The sequence below is a fragment of the Chelonia mydas genome, chromosome 2 (genome assembly GCF_015237465.2).
Source record: "Chelonia mydas isolate rCheMyd1 chromosome 2, rCheMyd1.pri.v2, whole genome shotgun sequence".
Classification (NCBI taxonomy): domain Eukaryota; kingdom Metazoa; phylum Chordata; order Testudines; family Cheloniidae; genus Chelonia; species Chelonia mydas.
The window spans coordinates 82,660,636-82,684,661 of NC_057850.1; the positions used below are offsets into that span (position 1 = coordinate 82,660,636).

General features: G+C 39.9%; 1 protein-coding gene across 3 annotated transcripts in view; it reads left to right on the plus strand.

The window, feature by feature from the left end:
* The window catches only part of SMCHD1 (structural maintenance of chromosomes flexible hinge domain containing 1), a 167,624-nt gene that overhangs the window by 88,264 nt on the left and 55,334 nt on the right, over positions 1-24,026 (plus strand). For all 3 annotated transcript variants that reach the window (XM_037892791.2, XM_043538793.1, XM_037892794.2), the window contains 7 exons: positions 1,318-1,466; positions 4,252-4,340; positions 5,453-5,571; positions 7,584-7,751; positions 10,204-10,329; positions 18,151-18,230; positions 20,347-20,504. In XM_037892791.2, the coding sequence (XP_037748719.1) occupies positions 1,318-1,466; positions 4,252-4,340; positions 5,453-5,571; positions 7,584-7,751; positions 10,204-10,329; positions 18,151-18,230; positions 20,347-20,504 (889 nt within the window). The remainder of the gene's footprint in view (positions 1-1,317; positions 1,467-4,251; positions 4,341-5,452; positions 5,572-7,583; positions 7,752-10,203; positions 10,330-18,150; positions 18,231-20,346; positions 20,505-24,026) is intronic.

Here is a 24,026-nt window from a genome sequence, read left to right on the forward strand (position 1 = left end):
GATGAAAATGTACTGGCTTCTTTACAAGGGGTTTGTTCTCTCTCTCTCTCTCTCTCTCTTTCTTTCTTTTTTTTTTTTTAAATCAGGTACATGAGCAACATTCCAACTGATAGTCTCAGGATATGTCTACACTGCAATAAAACTCCCATGGCTGGTTCATGTCAGCAGACTTTTACTGCTAGACTGTAAAAGTTGAAGAGTAGACATTTGGGCTTGGCTGGAGCCTGGCTCTGGAACTCTCCCTCCCCACAGGCTCCCGCTTGAGCCTGAATGTCTACACTGCAATTTTATAGCCCCACAGCCCAAGCCCCAGTTATCTGACAGGCCAGCCCTGGATATTTTATTGTAGAATAAACATACCTTCACAGGCCCCTTGAAGATCTACAGCACCATACAAACATGGAAATGTTACTTTTCTCATTTAATAAGATTGCTTATCTCTATAAAATCCAATAAAATGTTAAAACTATGTCCATAGGGGGTAAAGACACTTAATGACCATTTTATTGAATTGAGTAAGACTTGTGTAATATGCATCATATTCTATTACCATTAATGCCAGAAACTATCTCAACAGTAAAGGTTTTAGACTAAGATTACTTTAATTATGTAACACATTTTATTAATTGATAAAAGTAACATTACTTTGCTTGTATGGCATTCTTGTTCCTCAAGGCTGCTGAGACTCGATAAGAATCTTGCCTGAGTAAAAATTGCAGAACAGGCCCTTTGGTTTATTCAGAACATCTTTTGCAGTAATATATATTGTGAAAAGTATGTTAGCATTTTCAAGCCTTTTTAAAAATAAAATAAAATAAAAGTCCTGCCTCCTCCAATGCAAAACTTCCTCAACTCTTCATAGCTACTCTCCAGTATAAAATGTTAATCTGTGTAATACCTGCCCCAGACGTATACTTTCAACTTTGGGGGCTTTCCCAACATTCGGTAGCCTGATCAGATTTGTGTCAAACCTGTAACTTCGTGAAGGACTTGTGTAGGGCTTGATACCCAGGCAGAGCTCCATTGAATTGATTCAGATTTTGTCTTGGTAAGGTTTTATAGCATTGGGACTCTGTTAACATGACATTTTAGGCAGTCAGAAAGGTTGAATGTAAGTTCTCTTCAAAGTAGACTTCTGTATTTGTTCAGGTAACAGAGGTTAGTGTTGGAAAAACTCAAGACTCTCATGAATAAGATTACTACTACTGTGTACATTTTTACATACACAGTCCAGTCCTGAAAACCATAATGTATATGTACAAACGAAGGGATGAATTTGTATAGCCAGTGATTAGTTAATAAATATTTTGGTTTTAGGTTAACTGGACACCCAGGATTAACAGAGAGCAAATGATTCAGGGACTACTGCCTGATGTTAAAGTACCAACATCTGTAAAAGATGTGCGTTATTGCCTAATTACATTCCATGATGACCATGTATCTTTGGAGAGTGCATTTACAGTCAGGTCTGTTCTTTTAAAACACATTTTTATTGATGATGCTTTTTGTAAAGGGTTGTAATACTGTCCTTTAAAAAACAATAATTAGTGTTTTTTCTATAAAAGGGAAAAAAAATTAAAAATATTTGGTGAAAGAGATCATACTTTGTAAAGAATTAACTGTGCTATCCTAAAGCAAAAAATGTTGATTGCAGAGAAGAACATGGTGTTTGAAGTGTATGGCTGTACATAGCTTGACAATCACTTGTGAATATAAATCCATTTATAGGGAGGATGTTGGTGAAAAATTTTGGTAGGCTTCAGTTGCCTGTGTTACAGGATTGTTGAAAAGCATTGGCCTCTCTCTATTGGTTACAGCAACAACAAAAGGGAAATATTTGCATCAGTGCAGAGCACATTGTTACAGGTATCATACAATTGGAAACAGTGATTGTTAAATATGTACAGGTTTCAGAGTAACAGCCGTGTTAGTATGTATTCGCAAAAAGAAAAGGAGTACTTGTGGCACCTTAGAGACTAACCAATTTATTTGAGCATGAGCTTTCGTGAGCTACAGCTCACTTCATCGTGAGCTGTAGCTCACGAAAGCTCATGCTCAAATAAATTGGTTAGTCTCTAAGGTGCCACAAGTACTCCTTTAAATATGTACCTGACTTTCAGCATCTACGGAGCTTCAGAGCAGTGTACAAATATTAACTAAAAGTCAAAATATCTTTTCAAGGTAGGTTTGCAGCAATCAGACGTTCTCAAGATCCACAAAATACAAAATGGTAGCCAACCCTGAAGCAAGAAGACTGTACAAAGTTGAAGCAGGAATCTCATCTTAAGTGCTTGTAAAACACTCAACACACCTTTGTAGTGCAAAATAAATTACTTGAATAGACAGAAGATATTTTGATTAGATAGTAGCTGCCATTCTTCTTCAGGAGAAAGATTCTTGAAAACCAAACCAAATTGTTGTTGCTGAAACAAAACAGAATACTAGAGACCGTTACCTTTATTTTTTATTCCTTATCTGAGAAGGTGATTCTTCTGTCTTCCCCTTGATAGGAATCTTCTTAACAAATTGTGTTTAGGAAGCTGATTCAAGCATAGTTATTTGTAAAATAAACTTATATTTGCATCTGAAAATTTTTTTTTTGGTCAGACATGGTTGTCTCTTTACGTAGAAGGCACTAAATGATAGTGCCAAATACGCTCACTGGTTGGAGCCCAAAGATTTGTTTGGTGCCAATACAGCATTAATATCACAAATTTATTCCCAGTCTTTCTCTAGATGAACCCTAGGACTACCTTGGGAACAAGGCTTAATAGCCCTGAGAAGAATGTATGCAATGGTCTTGTAGTTATGTCGGTCCCAAGATATTAGAGAGACGAGATGGCTGAGGTAATATCTTCTATTGGACCAGCTTCTGTTGACGAGAGAGACAAGCATTCGAACTACCCAGAGCTCTTGATCAGCTCTGGGAAAGATACTAAGGCTATGTCTACACTGGCAATTGAGCGACAAAACTTTTGTCTTTCAGAGGTGTTCAAAAAAACCAAAACCCTGAAAGACTAAAGTTTTGCCGCAACAAGTGTCAGTGTGAACAGCGCATTGTCGGCAGTAGCACTCTCTTGCCAACAACGCAAACACTGCTCGTTGGGAGTAGAAGTTTTTTGTCGGCAGGAGAGCCGACATACAGCGGCTACACTGCACGACTTTTAGTGGCATGGCTGTGGCGACACAGCGGTATCGCTAAAAACTGTGTAGTGTAGACATAGCCTCAGAGTGTCTTCACCTTGAATGGTCCCTTAGAATATGCTAACTACTCATACTAAACTATCTTTTCAACCTTGTATTTAGTTGTGACACTGAGTACCTTTTCCAGACCTGAGGAAAAGTTCTGTGTTGCTTGAAAGTATGTCTCTTTCACCAACAGAAGTCGGTCCAATAAAAGATATTACCTCACCTACCTTGTCTCTCTGAGAAGAATGGTCAATCCTAAACAGAGTAGACATCGCTTAAGCTGGTCATTGACATTTTATGGCCTCATTTAGAACATAACTTGAATGCTGATTCTTTCAGCTGTTCACGGTCAGACATAATACCTGTGGAAGACAAAGTAACTCAAGTCAGTAAATAAACAAACGTAATTTTTTTTATAAGAATAAATATCATTTTAAAGATCGTCACGCTAACTATTCGTGCTACAATTATACATACTATAGATTAGGAAGAAATAGATTCCTCAATTCAACAAGATTGGTTCAGACAAAATGCGCTGAAGGAAAATCTGGTCTACATGCCTTTCTTTATGGATGAGATCTTGATATCTTTGTGTATGTATATCAAGTCATATTAATCATGATCCAGATTCTAATGGATTTTACAACTAGACAAATGTTTTAAAATTAATTCAGACATCTGTACAATTTATTTTGTCCTAATCTGGTTACAAATACTGTTCCAAATTGCAGACTAAGCTGGACTTTAGCCTGGTTACGAAACACAATTAGCAATCTCATCTATGCTAAGTATTGGTAACCATACTAGTAGAAAACCAAGTTTAACCAGGTTCTCTGACATCATTGTATTTTGTCATACATACGGTGCTCACACTGGTTGTGGCTGAAGTGAAAATACAAAAGGTTATCAACTAATAAATCAAATGTAAGCACTTGAGTCCTGTAATTATATGCAAGGATATAAATTTTGAAACTCTAGTTGCAAATGAATTATTTTTGTTAAATATGTTTGAAGTCATTGATTTAATGAAGAACTACAAGTCAATTTTGTATGCCAATTTAGACCACTTCCTGATGAGCCTAAACACATTAAATGCAAATTAAAAGGACCAAATACATTACAGATGGGTGAAGAGCTACAAAGTGAAATCGGTGAGTACCTGCATGTCCTATGCTTCATTGTAGGATATAAAAATTTCCTTATCTCTCATAATGTATTATCTTGTTATCTGTACAAAAAGCATGTGGCAGAAACTCCGTAGTACGTTGTCCAATATAAAATAGGCAGCTACATTTTAAAATTAAAATCCTAGTATGGAAGAGTTTATCACATCTCAAAGTGAAAAGGTCGTGTTACAAATATCTTCTAGAAGACGAAACCCACCTATAAATCTGAATTCCTAGTCTACTTGATATTCCTCCCTCTGGAGCTCAGATCATCAGGAAGATTTTATTTAAGTCATGCCATCTAAAACCCCTTAATTTGAATACTATTTCAGATCTTATTCAGAAATTTGGTCATCTCTATATAAATTTATTTTTGGCTGAGGCTGCTAATTTGAATGGAAATAGGCATGCTGGGGAGACAATCAGTCTTTTCAGTATTCCTCAGTTCTGATGTTTTTCACAGCTTTTACCTCATATTTCAATGTCTTTATTATGCATACATTGATGACTTAAGTTCCCATTGGCTATGATGCTACAAATGTTTGGCTATGAGGTATTTTATTGATAGAACTGTCAGTGAAATAATATGTTGTGATTTTTTTCAGCTGATTGAGAGGGTTTTTTTCTATAGTATACAAGTAGTTTAGCTATGCTGAATGTGTAAACGACCTCAACATGGTCTGAAAAATATCAGATATCTAGTTAACTAGCCTCTAGAAATTAAAAATATTAGGAACATTTTGTGGGCGTATAAAAGTGTATCTTGAAATAAAACTCCTATTTCATTTGAGGTAAGAAAAAAATGAGCATAAGACAGCTGATGTCAGTGCTTTAATGTGCTCTCACGTGAGTTTCAATATTAAGAAGACTTCCCTTTTAATTCTATGTCAAGTTAAGAGATGAGCTACTACTAAAGGGTAAACGTGCGTGAATGGGAAAGGAGGAGTCTCGTCAGGTATGGCTAGACTAAATTAATGCATTTTTCACTATTTCCTATTTATATAGATTTTATGCATGTTCATACTTTGTCTATTAAAGAGGACTTTGTCCAGTTACAGATTTTTTTTTGGAAAAATACGCATTCTTCTTTTTAATAGATGTGATGGTTACAGACCAGTATGGGAATCAGATTCAGACACTCTCAGGCTCTTGCATAAATTCCTTAGGAATTTCTGGGAATGGGCTGGATAAATCAAATTTGAAAACTACTTGGCAGGTAGGTACTCAGAAATACTTTCTAAGATGTCATACAATGTGTTGTTGCCAGCATGTAGCAATTGATTTATAATAAAACTATTAGTCACCCAGCAGAAATTTAATCAAAATTGGAAAAAGTCTAAATTATCTTTTTGATACGTTAAAAGAGGAGAGTGATCTTAGAGATCTATTAAACTCTATCCCATTTGCCTGTTACAACTGGGGGATTCAGCAACTTAAGTTCCTTTTTTACTACTGATGATAAATCTCCATGCCATTGCTGCAGCTTATACAACAAATCTCATTTTTCAGGTTATGCTTCAACCTTTTCGTCATTTGACCTGTTCTTACTCCATGCTCCATTTTTATGTCTCTTGCTTCTAGGTGTCAGTTTATTTTTTTTAAGTAATTTTCTCATTTCGGTCTTTTGTGTTGCACTTTGCGGATGTAGGGATGTTTGGTGTGGGGGGAAAAAAGAATGAGAAGACATAACTGCTAGATATAGACCATTAGTATTACTGAGTCGTTAGTAGAGATGATCCAAGTATTTTTCAATGCCTGTGCCACCTTTAAGTTTCTGAAATTGCAAGGTCTCAGCTTGTCTCTATGTGACTGAAGAACGTGTTACCCCAAGTTCTTCTAAAAGTCCATCCTCCTGAAAATACCCAGGACACAGTGGACTTGGCAGAAGGATTTGCTAGCGCGAGCAAGTTTCCTCAAAAAAGTATAAATTGATGTGTAGAAAGCAAAGAGTGATTTTTTGTTATGTTTGGGGTGCAGAAACAGATGACTGCTTTTAGCTTTTCAAAATGTGGACTCTAGTTGCTGATAAAATAATTATGGACTGTTGTGTGATTATACATATATGTAATTACATAAAAATGTACAGTGACGCTTATAAGAGTTCCTCTAAGCCAATTTCTCAGAAAACTAACATCTGAAACAAAAGTTCCATTTTGTTTCTTAGCAATAAACTGATAATTGTTTTATCATTTCATTTTTCCTGAAGTTGATGTAAGATATATCAGTCATTGCCTGGTTAATAGGCTTTCTTTCTCTCTCCAAGCTAAACAGCTGTCTAAAACAGTTTTAGCATAGTACAGTAAATGCAGTTTCTTCTGTGTTCAATCGTTGATCGGTGGACTAACCAAATTTTGTGACTTTTTCAACTTTTAATATCATTTTTCACGTTCCTTGTTTTTCTATTTTCCAATTTATTTGAATTGTATTTTTTCTTAATATCTAGCATAAAGATACAAAATCCTGCTACACGGAATTTCTGTCAAATAGAACTTAATTTAATTTTCAATGGCAAACAACAACAAAAATAAGGGGAAGGAGATTTTTTACGCTGTCCCATTCAGTTATGTTACGGAATTCCCTTTTTTTTTGGTGTGGCTCCACTTGTAGGTCCTAAATAATTGTTGGATTTAACATTTATTATTGCATGCAATAGCTCTGATGTAGTTATGTTTGAATAAATTGAGATCCTCAACCTGCTTTTCATTTTTGTGTGTTGGGGCAATAAAGGCAAGTGGCTGATCTTTCTGCCTTGGGCAGTTTATTTTAATGTATGTTAGTATTTGATTTTAACACAGCCTTTCAGTATTCTGTTCCTTCATTTGAGTGAGTCATTTATTTTTATGGGGAATAAGCTATCATTTGTTTTTTCATGTTGAGTCATCATGTTAAGACGAGCAAATATATATTGTGTCTGGGCTTATACATTTTTGACAGTTTTGCATGGTTGTTTTCCTGTATGACCTGTCTTTAGGTATCATGGCATAAAAATAATTAGATAAAACCCCATTTACTCTGAAGATAGGTGTCTTAAGAATATTTGCACATCCCAAAATACCTTGACATTTTAACAGAGATAAAATATTGCAATATAATCTTTTTGTTTATTGTACAACAAAAAGACTGGTATCCAATGTACATAAATAGTCACATTTTTAAATCTGAAAAAAGAATAAATTACATTTCACTTTGCTTTTACTAAAAACATGTTACACTTCTGTTTCTTAATAGGAAAGTACACAAACCATGACTGTCAAAGGTATTAGCTTTTATCCAGGTCCTCCTGGAAGCAAAGAATTGTGTTTTGCTTGGCGTGAATTTTCTGATTTTCTCAGAGTAAATTTGACTTCAGGACCTCCAGTTAAACTACACCTTATGGATTGGCCAGAATTAGAGGAGGTGAGTCAGCGTCTTTGGTTCAGATCCAAAGGGTTTAATACCAGCTTTTTATATATCCAGAGTTTTTGAAGTATAAGGAGCAAAGATGAAACCTGTTGAGTTTTTCTTTCAATATAGTATATTCAGTATTCCTGAAAGTTTCTAGAACATAACAGCCTTGGAGATCAAAGTTCACTTTCTCTACAAGACAGTATAGGACAGACAGAAGCAATTCAAGCTTCCACCAGTGCCCCTATTTATATGGATATGTGCTAGGGTCTGCCAGACCCTCTGAGGCCCCCTGCTGGAGGCTGCATGGCCCTGCCACACCCCGCCCCAAAAAAGGGCAGTGGAGAGGAGAGGGTCCTCCAAGCTGCCTAGAGTGGCTGTGTGGGACACAGCCAGTCAGGGCCCAGCAGCCAAGAATAAGAAGAGTTGCAGAGCCAGAGGGAGTTCAGTTCCCTGTAAACTGTAGGAGTTTGAATGGTGTGTGGATGGCTGACAGAGCTACAGAACCCCAGACAGGGCAGTGCTGCCAGAAGCGAGGGAGAGCAAGAAGGAGCCCTGAGCTGGTTGCTGGGACTCCATTAGGACAAGGACCTGAGGTAAGAGTGAAGACGACATGGGGAACTGGCCCAAGGAATTAGAGAAACCATGCAACATAGTTAAAGGGACACTACAGACAGCTGCGATCTACAGGCTTCCTGGGCTGGGACCCGGAATAGCGGGTGGGACTGGGTCCATCCCCCATTTGCCACTGGAGGGGAAGTGGCCTGGACAGTGAGGCACCCAAGAGGGGCAACTGAACTATAGTGGCCCAGCTGGAGACTGGAGCCAGGAAGCCCCAAGAGGGCGAAGACATTGTCTGCATGGAGGGAGTTATGGGGCGCTGCTCTATCCCAGTGGAGGGACAGTCTGAGAGAGAGAATGTTGCAGGTGTGCACACTCTGCCCAGGGGGCGCTCACGAGAGGTTAGTGCATCCCATTACAGGATACCTGAGTGTTTTGAACTAGACTGTGACCATCCGGTCATTTTATGTGTAACAGTTTACCTGACCAGTCAAAATCAGTTGGTTTTTAAAAGCAGGATTTATTTTAAAAGTTATCTCTCTCTAAAACTTAAATCTGAATTTTACAATATTTTGTGATCATAATTACCTTGGCATTTTAAACTGTTTTACTCTCATACTCCTCTTCCTCAATCTTCAAGAGGTGAACTGCTGCACTGCCATGTGACTCTTGGAGACAGTCCAGCATTATTACTGAGGTCTCTTGGACTAAACTCTATACCTTGCTTCTCAAGCTTGCTAGAAGTTCTGCCTTAGACAGTGAAACAAGTTGGCAATTCAAATCTTCTGTTTCTAGTTTTTATTTCTGATATGCTGGTTTTTAAGGTAGTAGGAAGACAGCCCTTATCCTTATGTGCTTTCAGTCTAAAAGCAAAAGAACAGATGGAAAGTGAGGAAAGTAACACAACATCCAGTGAACAGGGTGATGACTGGCACTACATATGTTAACACTATCCGATCTTTAGTGGGTTTTTTATTTTCTTTTTTACATATTAAAATTGATTCAAGTGATGACTTTTGGGTGGTGAAAAGTAGGTAAAGTGTAAAAAAGGAAGAGTTTGGAAGGGATAAGGTTGTTACACTGAGAATAGAAAAGAGGAAGAAAGTTTAGATGAGAGAACTGAGAAGGAAACTGATGTGGAAAGGGAAAGCAAAAGGATCAGGGATTGTGACTGAAACAGTTAATAGTATTTTTTTTAATTAAATAAAAATCTAAGTGTAGTTTAGGTTACTATTAGGTTGCTCCTGCTACAGCTCTGTTGAAGGCAGTAAGAGAGAAGATTTTTAATTGCCTTTGAACAGACACCTAGAAGCATCTCTCCCTTCCCTCTGTAGTCAAGGCCATGTGGATGAGTAGTAAGTCAGTTGGTGGGATGGCATAGTCTCAGATATCAGGAAAGTGTGCAGAGATGACCCATGTCTATTGATAGTGGGGGGCCTAACCCTGAAACAGCTCGAGTCACCCCACCCCCAGCAACCCACTCTTCGCAGAAAGCAGCACTGCCTCCCTCCCCCACCAACCAACACTCCCCTCCTCCCCTGAAAAGCAGTGCCACCTCCCTGCAGCTTCCAGCTATTGCCTCTGCCTCTCCCTGCCCAGCATAGCTCACTGGCTCAGCTGACCTGCAGGGAGGGGGCCCAGCTGCACCATGTGACCAAGCAATCTGAGGTGCATGTGACCCAACATACCTACTCCCCCATGCGTTGCCTCCACTGGGGTTTTAATTCTCTACCATAGGCAGCCTAGTTTAGGAGGCAGCTAATGGAAGGCATGGCCTCATGTTCCTTGGTCATGTTTTGTTGGGAGGAGGAGGGTAGTTCTTGCTCACACCCCTGTAATGATTGTCTGACACAAATTCCATTTACAATAAAGTAAAAAATATATATATTTGTATCTTTTTCAGCCTATTGCAGTAATTAATGGCAGAGAACTGCAGAAGCCTCTGATAGTTCAGCTCTGTGATCAGTGGGAAAATCCATCTCCTGAACCAAATGTCAAAATCAATCTTGTGAAAGCTAACAACTTAAAGGTAAAGTGAGATCTTAGAGGATGTCCTGGCAGCTTTTATGTATCAAAGCTCAAAAATATAATCTACCAAAACACAGCTATATCACCTTCCTACATCTCTATCTAGTTTCTCCTTTTAAAAAATATGTTGCGGAATTTTAAAGTACGGATGTGAATATACCAGCTAAAAAGAGCAGAATAATCTTTTACAGTAGTAACATACAATAAATAATAAAAAATAATTTCCATCACAGATTCCGCAGTTCTTTTTTCTTTTTAACTAAAATTAAATATAGTAATAAAACTAATAATTTATGCTATTCATTTGTAACTTTTTTTTTTTACTTTCTCTCCCTGGGCCTTTCTCTGTACCTTCTCCATATTCCCTCCATTTCTTCTTATTGCTACTCTTACTTAGTCTTCAGGTTCGTACTTAAGTAATCTACCAAATGACAATAAAAAACAGAGTCATTAGTATGGTACATAATCACCTTGTTCAGTATTTCTCAAACTGTAGCCCATCAAGAACTGTCTGATGGTCTGCAAAAAGCTGGCAGGCTACACAATTCTGGCTTCCCTGCTTGTTTCCCCCTCTCAGTGCTGAGATGAAGGCTCTTTGCAGTGAATATCAAGTGGAAATGAGGAGGAAACCCCTTAGCTGTGTGTAAGCAATTGCTGCCGTTGCCACTAGGATATTATGAAAATATATATGTAAGATGGTCTTCACAATTGCAAATGGGATGGAGGTGGCTTGTGAGGTGGTCTCTTTATTAAAATGTGGTCCGCAATATGAAAAAATTGGATAACCCTGATTTTTGTGTATTTTTAATGTGTGCTAATTTTTGCTTATATATAAGATGTTTTTCTGCTGCACAGCTTCTCTCCTCATTCATCACAAATGGGTAATTCCTCATCGGTGGAATTTGGAGATAGTTCTAAAGGCTCCAGAGTTAAACTACACCCTTTAATTCAGGCCACAAAATTTTTTGCCTTCGTGGGCAGAACAAGTTTACTGGAGATTCTGCATCAGCTTCAGATAAATTTAAAATTTGGAGGTTTATATTGAAATAAATATGAAAATGAAAAATGCCCCTACTCTGCTTGCGCTACATTGATGACATCTTCATCATCTGGACCCATGGAAAAGAAGCCCTTGAGGAATTCTACCATGATTTCAACAATTTCCATCCCACCATCAGCCTCAGCCTGGACCAGTCCACACAAGAGATCCACTTCCTGGACACTACAGTGCTAATAAGCGATGGTCACATAAACACCACCCTATACAGGAAATCTACTGACCGCTATGCCTACCTACATGCCTCCAGCTTTCATCCAGACCACACCACACAATCCATTGTCTACAGCCAAGCTCTACGATACAACCGCATTTGCTCCAACCCCTCAGACAGAGACAAACACCTACAAGATCTCTATCAAGCGTTCTTACAACTACAATACCCACCTGCTGAAGTGAAGAAACAGATTGACAGAGCCAGAAGAGTACCCAGAAGTTACCTACTACAGGATAGGCCCAACAAACAAAATAACAGAACGCCACTAGCCATCACTTTCAGCCCCCAACTAAAACCTCTCCAACGCATCATCAAGGATCTACAACCTATCCTGAAGGACGACCCATCACTCTCACAGATCTTGGGAGACAGGCCAGTCCTTGCTTACAGACAGCCCCCTAACCTGAAGCAAATACTACCAGCAACCACACACCACACAACAAAAACACTAACCCAGGAACCTATCCTTGCAAGGAAGCCTGTTGCCAACTGTGTCCACATATCTATTCAGGGGACACCATCATAGGGCCTAATCACATCAGCCACACTATCAGAGGCTCGTTCACCTGCAATCTACCAATGTGATATATGCCATCATGTGCCAGCAATGCCCCTCTGCCAGGTACATTGGCCAAACTGGACAGTCTCTACGTAAAAGAATAATTGGACACAAATCAGACTTCAAGAATTATAACATTCAAAAACCAGTTGGAGAACACTGCAATCTCTTTGGTCACTCGATTACAGCCCTAAAAGTGGCAATTCTTCAACAAAAAAACTTCAAAAACAGACTCCAACAAGAGATTGCTGAATTGGAATTGATTTTGCAAACTGGATACAATTAACTTAGGCTTGAATAAAGACTGGGAGTGGATGTGTCATTACACAAAGTAAAACTATTTCCCCATGTTTATTCCCCTCCCCCCGCCCCGTTCCTCAGACGTTCTTGTCAACTGCTGGAAAAGGCCCACCTTGATGATCACTACTTCCCACCCCACCACCCCTGCTGTTAATAGCGTACCTTACCACACACTGTAATGAGAGTGATCAGGTAACACCCATTGTTTCATGTTCTCTGTGTATATAAATCTCCCCACTGTATTTTCCACTGCATGCATCCGATGAAGTGAGCTGTAGCTCACGAAAGCTTATGTTCAAATAAATTTGTTAGTCTCTAAGGTGCCACAAGTCCTCCTGTTCTTTTTGCGGATACAGACTAACACGGCTGCTACTCTGAAAGCAATGATTACAGTATTTCTTCTGTTCAGTTTATGCGGTTTCCAAATTTTAATTTTTCAATGTGCTGTATAGTTTTGTATCGAAAAGTTATAAGCATTATAGAAGTTTGGGGCGAGGGGTTGCAGTTGTGTAAGAGACACACCAGGGAAGGTGTGACAGTTCAGTTTCTCCCAAATACTTTGTGGTATAACTTCAGTTTTTATTCATTTTCATGCTGGATGATTTCATTTCACCTTCTAGCTCCTCTCTTCTCCTCTCACTGAGGAATCACCAGAATACTGAGGCTGTAACCTCTGGTTTCTTTGGTACAACAGTGGGCTCCCTCTACTATCACAGCAGAGAAGCTTTTCAAGCATTGAGCCAAGTCAAAGAGGTGCTACATGCAGTTTTTCATGTGCCTCAAAGGACAGCTATACCCTGCTGCTACAATCCACCACTCCTTGCTTTGTCATGGTCTAAAGCTTTGAGTCAGACTGGCATGCTAGGGCCTCTACTCCCCTGCCCAAAGCTGTTACTCCACCATGGGAGGCTTGACCAGGAGCATGAGGATTCCTACAAAGAGGAGAACTTTTCACAGCCTGCTCAGGGCTAAGTCTTGGAAACTCCAGAGGCTTGGAGTATCAAAAAGACAAAAGCCAAGCGTCCCTTTCATAAGGAAAAGTTTCAGAGTGGCAGCCGTGTTAGTCTGTATTCGCAAAAAGAAAAGATGAAGTGAGCTGTAGCTCACGAAAGCTTATGCTCAAATAAATTTGTTAGTCTCCAAGGTGCCACAAGTACTCCTTTTCTTTTTTCATAAGGAAGTGATTCATATTGTTAATGAACAAGTCCTGTAAAAATTATGATTTAAACTTTTTCTCCTTTGCTTTCCCAACCTGAAAGAAGTGTTTGCTTCTCTCCTGTACAGACTCCTGTGTGAGAGAGCCCTTGTGTCCTGAAGCATGTCTGGGCATGCAAAGAAGCCTGTTATTCCTATGAAGCCCTGTCTCAGCAGCAGTGCAATGGGAATTGTGCTTGTCTGGGTTTCAGCCCATAGACCTTCACTCTGCCAGGGAAAGGGGTTCACAGCTGGGGAGAGAGTTATCCATCTCCCTCTCAATAGACTAACTCTACATTAAAGCTTAAGGAGCACTTCAGGCAGTCTGTGCCCAGAACCAAGGCACATAAAATTTCCATTTCCCATGCAGCTGCATCCATTGTGAGGTTATGGGGGGAAGTGGGAAATTGCTTCCTGTGTTCCAAATGGAGTAAAGCTCCAGGTGGTACTAGATCTCTCCCCAAATACTTTACATGGGTATAAGATAGGCTGGGAAGAGGCAGACATCTTTGCAGGTTCCTGGGGTCATCTACAGGCTATTCCCACAATCAGGGTATTGGTCCCAGTACCTGTTTCGACTGAGTGGGTCCTGCTGTGATTAGTAACGAGAGCAGTAACTCTTGACTCAGTGGCTACAAGTAAGCCAATTTACACCCATAAATATTAATCAGTCATCCCAAACGTATTCCCTGGCATCCGAATTTGAAGATGTGAGAATGTTTGAGGAAACTAGCGAAGTTAGCCGGTGAGAATACAGAGAGACCTTAGCCCTCCGTCAGTTTTCTGGAGCTGACCATGAATCTCCAGATAGTCATTGGATTTGAAACCCATTCTTGGTAACAGGTGACTCCATTTTAACTTTAAGTATCTTGCTCAAGAAAATCTTCTAAAATTGTCAAGTGATCACATGATGAAGACCCATGTTCTCAAATTTAACAAACCAGGAATTCTGGATTTCTGTTAAAGGAGAGTATAAAGAACTCAGTGACGAAATTATGGAAGTACTGTTTCCATTCACTCCCAGGTATCTCTGTGAGTCTGGTTTTCAGCAAAGACCTCTGAAAACTAAACCCAGAAATTACTGAAATTTAGCACTGGGCACAAATCATTTTCCACCAGAGATTCAGCCAAACATTGCACAGCTATGGAGTTTGAAACTGACCTGTTTTTCTCACTGAAATCTTAAGCTATGTTTTAGTTTTAAAAATACAGATTTAATTGGATTATATTATTAAACTGTATGTGGTTAAATAAAGTCACAAAACCATCCATCTTGAATCTAGTGTTCTGAACTCTTGAATGTAGTGTCCTAAGTCAGTGTAAAAAAAAAAAAAAAAAAAAGTATTTGGGGAGACGCTAATTTTAAAATATCGGTAAGGGAGCCGCAGTACTAAAAAGTTTGGGAATCACAGCACTAGCAGAGGGAAAAATCTGGAGAAGCTTCTAACAAAGACCTAAATGAACTTTCTCCACAAATCAAAACGTTGCGAATGACAAAGGCAAAATTAACACGTGTACTTCCGTGTGTGCGTGTAAGAGCTTACAATTCCTGTACAAAACTCTCTCTTTTGATCTACTCTTTGCACCCAGTATCTTTAGAAATGGCTGGTGGTAGCCACAACAGGTTTCAGACTGCAAGTTACACATCTATAACCATTCATGGACAACGTGTCTATCACTGCCCTGTCCAGAAAAACAGGTTCACACCTAACTTACCAGCTCCCAGAAAGGATTCAAACCTACCAATTGTACAAAATCAAGAAAAACTTTTTGAACCTAATGGAGAGAATTGCTCATACCAGAGTCAAAATAGGCATGTCTCTGGCCATAATTTTACCAACAGAGGAAAGATTTTGGAAAGATACAAAACTTCATTACAACAGTTGTTTTTTTGGCAATTATCTCTTTCCGCTAGGATTGCTGGTGCCACACATTAGTATCACCCACCTAAATGGGGTTTCTAAATATGTGCCTCTAGAAATTCCTTCTGAATACCTGAAATCATTCAGTGTATGCAGTCAAAATTAGACATTATTTCCAGTCATGTCTGAACATTTGTTTGTGCACAGGTAAATATAAACTATAAAAAGCCAGTCCAATTTGCACTCTAGACCCTTAAAATACTCACTATGGAAGGAAGCATCGCGGGGTTGGACGTATACCTGGAAAACACGATAACCATGGGATTATGGTGTCTCACTCAAAAAAGGAAAGCATCTAGTTCTCTCAAGCACACACCTGTGGTTTCCAAAATCACAGAATAGACATCCTGTTTAGTTCACTTTGAAAGCTCTATCAGTAAGGTGTCTGATCAGAAACATAGGAATGGTCATAAAGAAACAGACTAGTGGTCTAGTAAGTCAGTACGTGGCTTCTGACAGTAGCCAGTACCTGAAGCAGAGGAAGGTGCAAGAAAACCAGTGGCAGGTTGTTACAGAATAGCATGGAATAGGGGAAGTTATCTCCTACTTTTGTTAGAGGCTGGCTTGTGATCTGAAGCATGAATGTTTTTACCCCTTCCAAAACCAGAGAGTAACGAGAAGTTGAAGCTTTGATACAATGGAAATAATATCCTGGTCAGAGAAGAATCTATTGCTTTTCAGGACAGTTCATATAAAGGAAACAGAAAAGAGTGTGCTGAAGTCCTTCTAGTCTTGTGTTGGCCCTGAAGGTGCTTGTTTGGATTTGATAGCCAAGGAACCTCAATTGCCCCTGCAGAAATGACTAGGCCCCTTAAAGCAGGGACACCTCCACCCAGACCTGGACCACTTACAGTTCACAGCCTGGACATTGGAAGAGAAATGTGGTTCAACAGAGATTTTCTGTTAGCCTCATTCATACATTATGGAATCCATAAAGAACTCTGGTGCAGGGACTGTCATTTGTACAGTGCCAAGCACAGTGAGCACTGGACTTCAGATGCTACCAGAATACAAATAATAATCACAAAATTCTTGTGATCTTAGCTATTCTAGAGTTTTTCCAAGCTGATTGGTTAAAGTTCTACACCTAAACATAATGGGGAAATAGAGTACCAGCATTAGTGCCATTCTTCATGCAGACATATTGGACTCCCCATCTGAATCTAAACGAATGGCAGATTAGACAAGCCTGTGGCTAGCCTTTTTAGTTGTCATTGCCTCTGAAAGACATTCTTTGTTGTTTGTTCTATCTATACAAAATACACACTGCTGCTATTGGGGAAAATGTCGTCGTAGCTTCAGAAAGCTTTCTGCCCAAAGTATGTTCTTCTTTCCACAATTCTTGGGAAATCGTTCTTTCATCATTTTGTTCCAATCCTTAGCACTCCTTTGCGAGGTCATAGCATAAATGGGCATCCCTAGAAATCTACAGATATACCTTGAACCTACAAAGTACATGTGGCAAATGTACCCTGTTTTGATTCCATCCCAACCGTCAGGCCTCAGATTTTTCAAAGTTGCTAGATGTTAATGTTGCACCAGTTGGTATGATAGGCATTTGGAAACCATTCACAGAGGGAGTCAAGGCTCCTTCTATAAGATCCGCTGTGGCATGAGACATACATGTTTGAACCTCATGTGAGAAAAACTGACAGAATAGGTTTCTGTTCCTCTGAAGAGGCATCTTTGGAAGAAAGGTACTACTGGATTGGATTCCAAATTCCCTTGATATACAAAGCTTTTGTCTTTATGTGGGATAACTTCTAGTCTGCCTTTTGTTCTGCTGGATTAAAATTCTTTATCCTTTCCCATGCTACTTCTGGGAATCAATGCTTGCTACTTCTCAGCAATAATGTTGGCCTACCTCTAAATTCCACAGGTGAGAGGCATTATCCATTTGTTTTGAATGAGAGGAGACGCTGCTAACAGGAATTTCAAATAAGTTCTCAGTCCTTACACTTGGTTAATAGTGAATTGGTGTGGTATGCAGTTGGCAGTTTTTTGAGCACTGGTCCCTTTGTGTATTCCACTGGGCATGCACATTTATAATAGTATGTGTATATAGTATATCTATATTTCATAGCCATATATACCAATTATATCTGTAATATTCTGTATTGTAATCATCCTCAAAAAACTAAACAAATCTAGAATGGATACAAATGAAGAAAAGTGGGAGGCAGTTTGTAGAGGGTGCAAGAGACTTAAAATATAGCCCAATTAACATATTACAGAATAACTAAATTGACATCAGAATCTAACAAAATATATAATCATAGTAAAATATATAAGCCGGTAAATTAAACCAAAATCTGCTTAGTCAGACAAGATGACTCTGAGTGTCTTAAAGACTGGTCAAGGATATTCCAGAACCTGTGAAAATCTTAAGAGTCAGGAGAGGTACAGTATAAAAAAATGAGCTGAATTGTCAGAATACAAGGAAAAGTATTGAGTTGAAATAAAGTGTGATAGAAAAAGGGAAAACGATATTTTTGGTGTAATTTAAGACTTGACACTATTTCTGTGTCATTAAAAGAAAAAATTTTCTTGACAACCTTCAACTCTCTTGACAGATCATTTCTTCAAGCCAACAACATAAAACAGATGAAAATGGTAGGGCTAATCTGGGAGTAATTAGTATTCATGCACCCAGGTAAGTAATGGAAATGTATAGACAAAAATTAACTTCTGAAAATACTCTTATTAGATACCTTTAAGTTAATTAGCTGCATGTTTACTAAGGTAGTTGCCAGGAAGTCATCTGGAGCAAAGTGCAAACACGTAACTTATTTACGTAACTTATTTACTCCTGGGGGAATTCTGGGCTAATGCGTGTGCGCATAATTAATGAGCCACACATACTTTTAATTTTTTTGCACAGAATAAAGCTTCTGATGAAATGTTGCTGCAGTTCCGCCTTTTGCCCACCAAAGGGCGCTGTGGCGATAGGACACAGCTGCTCCCTGCAGAAAATAACTTCTGCAGTTCTGCCTTTTGCACACCACAGGGATCTGTGGCGATAGAACATAGCAGCAGCTCCCAGCCAGCTAGGAACAAGAAAGACCCTGCCTTCTTCGCAGCACCTGCCAGGCCACGTCAGGAGACCGGGGCTATGGGGAGACAGTGTGGGGTGCTGTGGGGGGTGGGGTCAGACAGGGTCTTATAAGGGCTAGTGGGGGAGGACAGACTGGGGCAGGGGACAGACTGGGGCAGGGGACAGACTGGGGTAGGGGGTGAATGGGAGTGAAGACGCAGGGCCACATGAGCAGAGGTGGAGGGGGTGCAGACCTACATAGGGACAGAGGGTGGCTGAGTGGGGACAGAGAGACACATGGGAACTGAGAGGGGGGACAGGGACACAAATGGATTTGAGTGGCTGGGTGGGGGCACAGAGACATGGGGTTTTTTTTAGACATGGAAAAAAATCTATTAAAATGTACATTTTAACCACTATGTAGCACCTAGTGTAGATAGGGGTTTAACGTCTTTAAAAATGTGTTACTGCCTAGGGTTAACCATACCCAACTAACATGTTAAAGTCAATAACACTTGTTTTTAGAGGTGTACCAAGTGGTGTTTAAAAATATTCGGTAAAATGTTTTTGCTAACATGTTTTTTAAACAAATACATTTTTCCCAGTCTAGAGAAGGCCCTGGAGTAGAAAATTTAAGGAGCATTGGAATGAAAGAGAAATAGTTATAGGTCCTGTTAAGGAGCCTAGAGTTTTCCAAGTATATTTCCACCACAAATTAGCTGTAATTATTTTTTTTCTTGTCTTTAAAGACTCCTGCATTCCATATAAATAGACAGAAACTAAGGGACTGAGGCCAACTTGTTTCCTTTTATAGGTGCGGTCTTGGTGACACAGGGAGCATGGTTTGAGACATTCAACCCAAGATAAACTATAACAATTTTTAATACTTCTGAGCCAGCCAGGTGGCCCAGAGGAGATGTGTGGATCCAATAACTGTAGTACTCAGTAACTAAGTTATTTTTAAGAATTTTTCCAAAGGGCCAAAGCAGTTCTATATCATGCAAAAATATGTGAGGGTGACGTAAACACACATTTTTCTGTCTTGATGCTTACAGTGTTTTATATCAGTTAATACTTTTGCATTTTTAACTTAAGATATTTTGAACAAAAATAACTTTTTAAGTCCGAAGAAAAGTGTTTGAGTCTTTCGGCATAGCTAAAAATGTAGTGTTGTAAATAAAAAAAACCCTCAGATTTCTGTATTATGAAGTTAATGACCTCTTCATGGTCTAATAGTCTCAGTGTATGTTGCTAGGTGTGAGGCGTGTGTTCAGCTTCAATCTTTGGCTTGCAAGGACTGGGAATGGTTTAGAAGACACTTCTCTCAGGTGACCTTTTAAATCGCTCTGTCTCCTTCCAGTCCTAATGATCTAAACTGTGCTACAAGTCAGATCTTGAAAAGGGGATTGAGAACTGGTCAAAACGGTGGAATATTAAAGCAAAAGTAAATGCAAATAACTCTCATTAGTGCATAGTTAGTTGTGAGAACATTTTAAACTTGAGACATTTCTTGACTCGTGATATTTCTAACCTTGCATTAATATTAGGTTTTTACCTTTACTATAATTTTGATATCAATGATAGAAAGTGGGCGTGGGGAGGAGAATTTTGTAAATTCGGAAAGCCAAATAAGTCACAAGTACCTTTATGAAAATCCGTTTAAACATCTTTTTGAAAAACTGGTATTAGCTTATTGCATTATAACAATTTGTTATATGATTATTGTATGTTTCAGGGGAGAGCATACATTACAGCTTAAAGCCTCATACAACAGGAACACATTAGATTGCCCTATAATCAAGTTCAATGTCCTGCCTGACCCTGAGAAACCTGTGTGTATGAATGTTAAGTATGACAAAAATGCTTCTTTTGTAGCAGGAAGTACCTTCCCTGGTGAGTAGCTCTACTTAAATTAGCCTTTTTTTCTTTTTCTTTTTTTTCTTTTTTTTGTAATTTTGGAAACCAGCCATCCAAATAAATTATGGCTTTTGATGTCTGTAAAAAGTGATTTGTGAGATTTATTTCAATGATGATCAGTATTTTCATACATCCCTTTTACCCGAAATTCCATTATACCTGACTGGCAAAAGCCTATACAATAAGCATTTTGGCTTCACCTATCGAGAAACAGGAGGCAAATATGTGAAATGATTGGCAGAAGTTCCAGTGTTGCCCTTTTTGCCCAATTTCTGCCCAAAGCCTGCTAACAGCCTGGAGGAGAAGAGATGTCTTTAGGCTATGGCTACACTATGCAGCTTTTAGTGACACAGCTGTGTCACTACAGCTGTGCCGCTAAAAGGCGCACAGTGTAGCTGCTGTTTGTCAGCAGGAGAGAGCTCTCCTGCCCACAAAAAGCTTCCACCCCCCACAAGCGAAAGCGGCTCTGTTGGCCAGAAAGCCCTGTTACCGACAAAGCGCTGTTCACACCGAGGCTTTTCATCTGTAAAACTTTTGTCCTTCAGGAGGGTGTTTTTTTAACATCCCTGAACGACAAAAGTTTTGCCAACGAAGTGCAAGAGTAGACAAAGGTTTAGTCATCATGCCCCTCTCGGTCTTACTCCACTTTCTTTTCTTCTACCAAAAAAATCTAAATTAAATAGTCCTTCAACTTGTGGGCCTCTTTGCAATGTATACAGAATTGGGCTTGTGGGCTGGTTCCATTTGTGCCCACTCTGAGGTGTTTTTCTCCGTCACTGGCTCTTTCTCTTTTTTGAAGATGTTGCTCTATAGGCTGGGAATCCCACCTCTGCTACCATTTGTTCCCCGGGTGATGGAGGAGATTCAGTTTTTGACCTGACACTGCCCTTTTTGCACCACCATGAATGTCACAAGCTGGTAGAGCTCACCCAGATAACAGCAGTGCAGGAGATCTGACTCCTATTTAGAGGAAGTCCAGTATTTGTCATTGTGTGGAACTCTAACCATTGATTGGTTTGCTCCACACAAGACAACAGAACTCCCATGGTGTTCTCCAGAAACTTCACTCTCAAAATCCTTGTGACAGATTCATTCTCCTATCGTTGGAAAGAAAGGACTAGGAAACTGTTTCCATTTTATTCCTCATTAACCAAGGATGGCAGAAAATCAGGCTGGGCCTGGTGGAAATAATTTTACTGTCACAGTAATGCTTCACCAGGCCTTGATTTTTCTGATGTAATGAGCATGTGTGTCTTGCACCAATTGAAGCTACGCCTTCTCTTGATCCTGTTTCCCCACCCAGTTTTCTGACCCAAAGTATGTGGTACTAACAGCCTGGAGAAATTGAATAGACTTGAAAGAGAATCTGTTGGAGGACTTCTCCACCCCACCCCCACCCCCACCCCCATTGCTGACTGCCTGTCCAGGAGCCAATCATCCACTGTAGTTAAATATTATGACAGGTTTATTTTAGCCCACGAAAGCTTATGCCCAAATAAATTTGTTAGTCTTCAAGGTGCCACAAGGACTCCTCATTGTTTTAAATATTATGGGATCCTGAATATAGCTTCTCTTGGGCGGGATGACAAAAGGAAATATCTTTGTATAAGCACCTGTTCCCTCCAGCATGCCCTTCAGTTCCTGCTACAGGTGTTTAAAGTGACCTTTTCCAAATATACACCTCTAATCTAATCCAGGGAAGGGATATTTAATGCTGTCCTTGTGGAAAATGGCTGTTATGTTCCCAAAACCTGTGATTGGTTTTGAATGTTGTTATGGGTATGATGGGGTAGCTTCTGAGACCTTATTCACCTAGTAGCCTCTGAGACCTTATTTACATGGTTCCCAAGAACTCAGCTCAACTGTTGTTGCCGTTTCTTTGTTGGCATACAGTCAAACTACCCTTGAGTTGATCAGGCTCAAATGTAGCCTGTGGGTACAGGCATTCTTTTTCTAGCCTGCTGATCCATTTACCTCCCTAATCCTATCTCCCAAGAAATGAGGCCTCACCAATGTCCAGTTACTCATGTCAAGCCAGGCCTACATGCTACAGCCTTTGAGTTTATGGCATATTTTCCCTTTTTCGTTGCTGATTTCAGTTTTCAGGGTGAGCAAGCAAAATTATTGGATTCATTCTCCTCCCTTCAGTTCTTTCCAGACAGAGCCGTGTTTTCAGCTTCTCCGAGATTTATTCCAAGAGTTAAGTTCAGATTTTTGGACCCTTAATCTTCTCCCAGTCAGTTACTTAGATTGTGCCTCAGTCTATACGATAGGCACGTCAGACTTCTTCACTAGGCCATATCCTAAATAATCCTTCTTCAGATACTTGGCCTCCAGCCAGTTGTCCCTTAATTTTCATTTTCTGGATTTCAAAAATTTAACTTTGGGCCATCAGTGAGCAGTTTTTCTACTTTTTTTCCTTCTCTGGGACAAAATTTGGAGACTCTTTAAAAAGGGATGGTGGTGGAAGATCTTTGCTGAAATGGGATCACCAAGTTCCTTTCTCTCTTTCCTCTCTCCTCCCCCAGAATGGTGGAGCAAGCTAAAAGTGAAAAGTGTTTTCATTTGACAGGAGGTCCTTAAGAGCAACAGAAGGAGACCTTCTTCTTTCAGTGATGTCCCCGTGGGTGCTCTACTTTAGGTGTTTGAGCGCCCCTGTGCTTGTAATTGGAGATTTATGGGAGCAGTGCCTGGTTGGGTCGCACATGCGCAGTCCCTGTCTTGCACTGCCTCAGGCGGTTAACTAGTGCTGTGCGACTAACGGACCCTCAGTTCCTTCTCTACCACCTTTGGCTTGAGTCAGAGCATTCAGCAGCACCTCAGAGCTTAGTAATTTACCCCTTTTCCATTAGTTCTACTTCAAATAGATAATTTGTCTTCCTCGTTTTTCTCCCCATTTGTTTTTCTCTTAAAAAATTATTTCTTCCCTCAGTAGAAGTTGGGATTTCATTTAACTGGTTGAGTAGTGTGTAGTTCTCCCCTTATGGGGGAGGGGAAATACTCCCCTCAGGGGCAAGCCCAGCTCACTGGGCTTTAAATGCTGCTTCACCTGCAGGCTTTCAATACTGATTTCAGATGGACACTCTGTGTGTTCACCGCTTAGGCGAAGCACGCATGCCTCAAAAGTGCCCACATTGTCACAAACTGACAGCCCGGACCAGGAAAGCCAGAGACTTGTGGCTTAAACTGCTGCTCATGGAGAAATCTCTCTACCTGGCGTCTGAGCCAGAAGCATGGACACCCCCGGGACACAGTTCACCAACTTCAGCCTCTGAAAGGGGCTCTTCTTTGTCTGTGACTCACGCAACCACCCTGCTAAAAAGTTGGCTAAGAAGCATATGTTGTCCCCACCAGTTCAAGAAACGACCAAGAAACAGCATCCCCCAAACTGAGAGACCTTGTCAGTACCAACAGGCACCACAGCCGTGATAACGGGACCTTCCGGTACCGTGGGGACCGTAAGAGCTAATCAGGGGTAGGCAACCTATGGCATGTGCG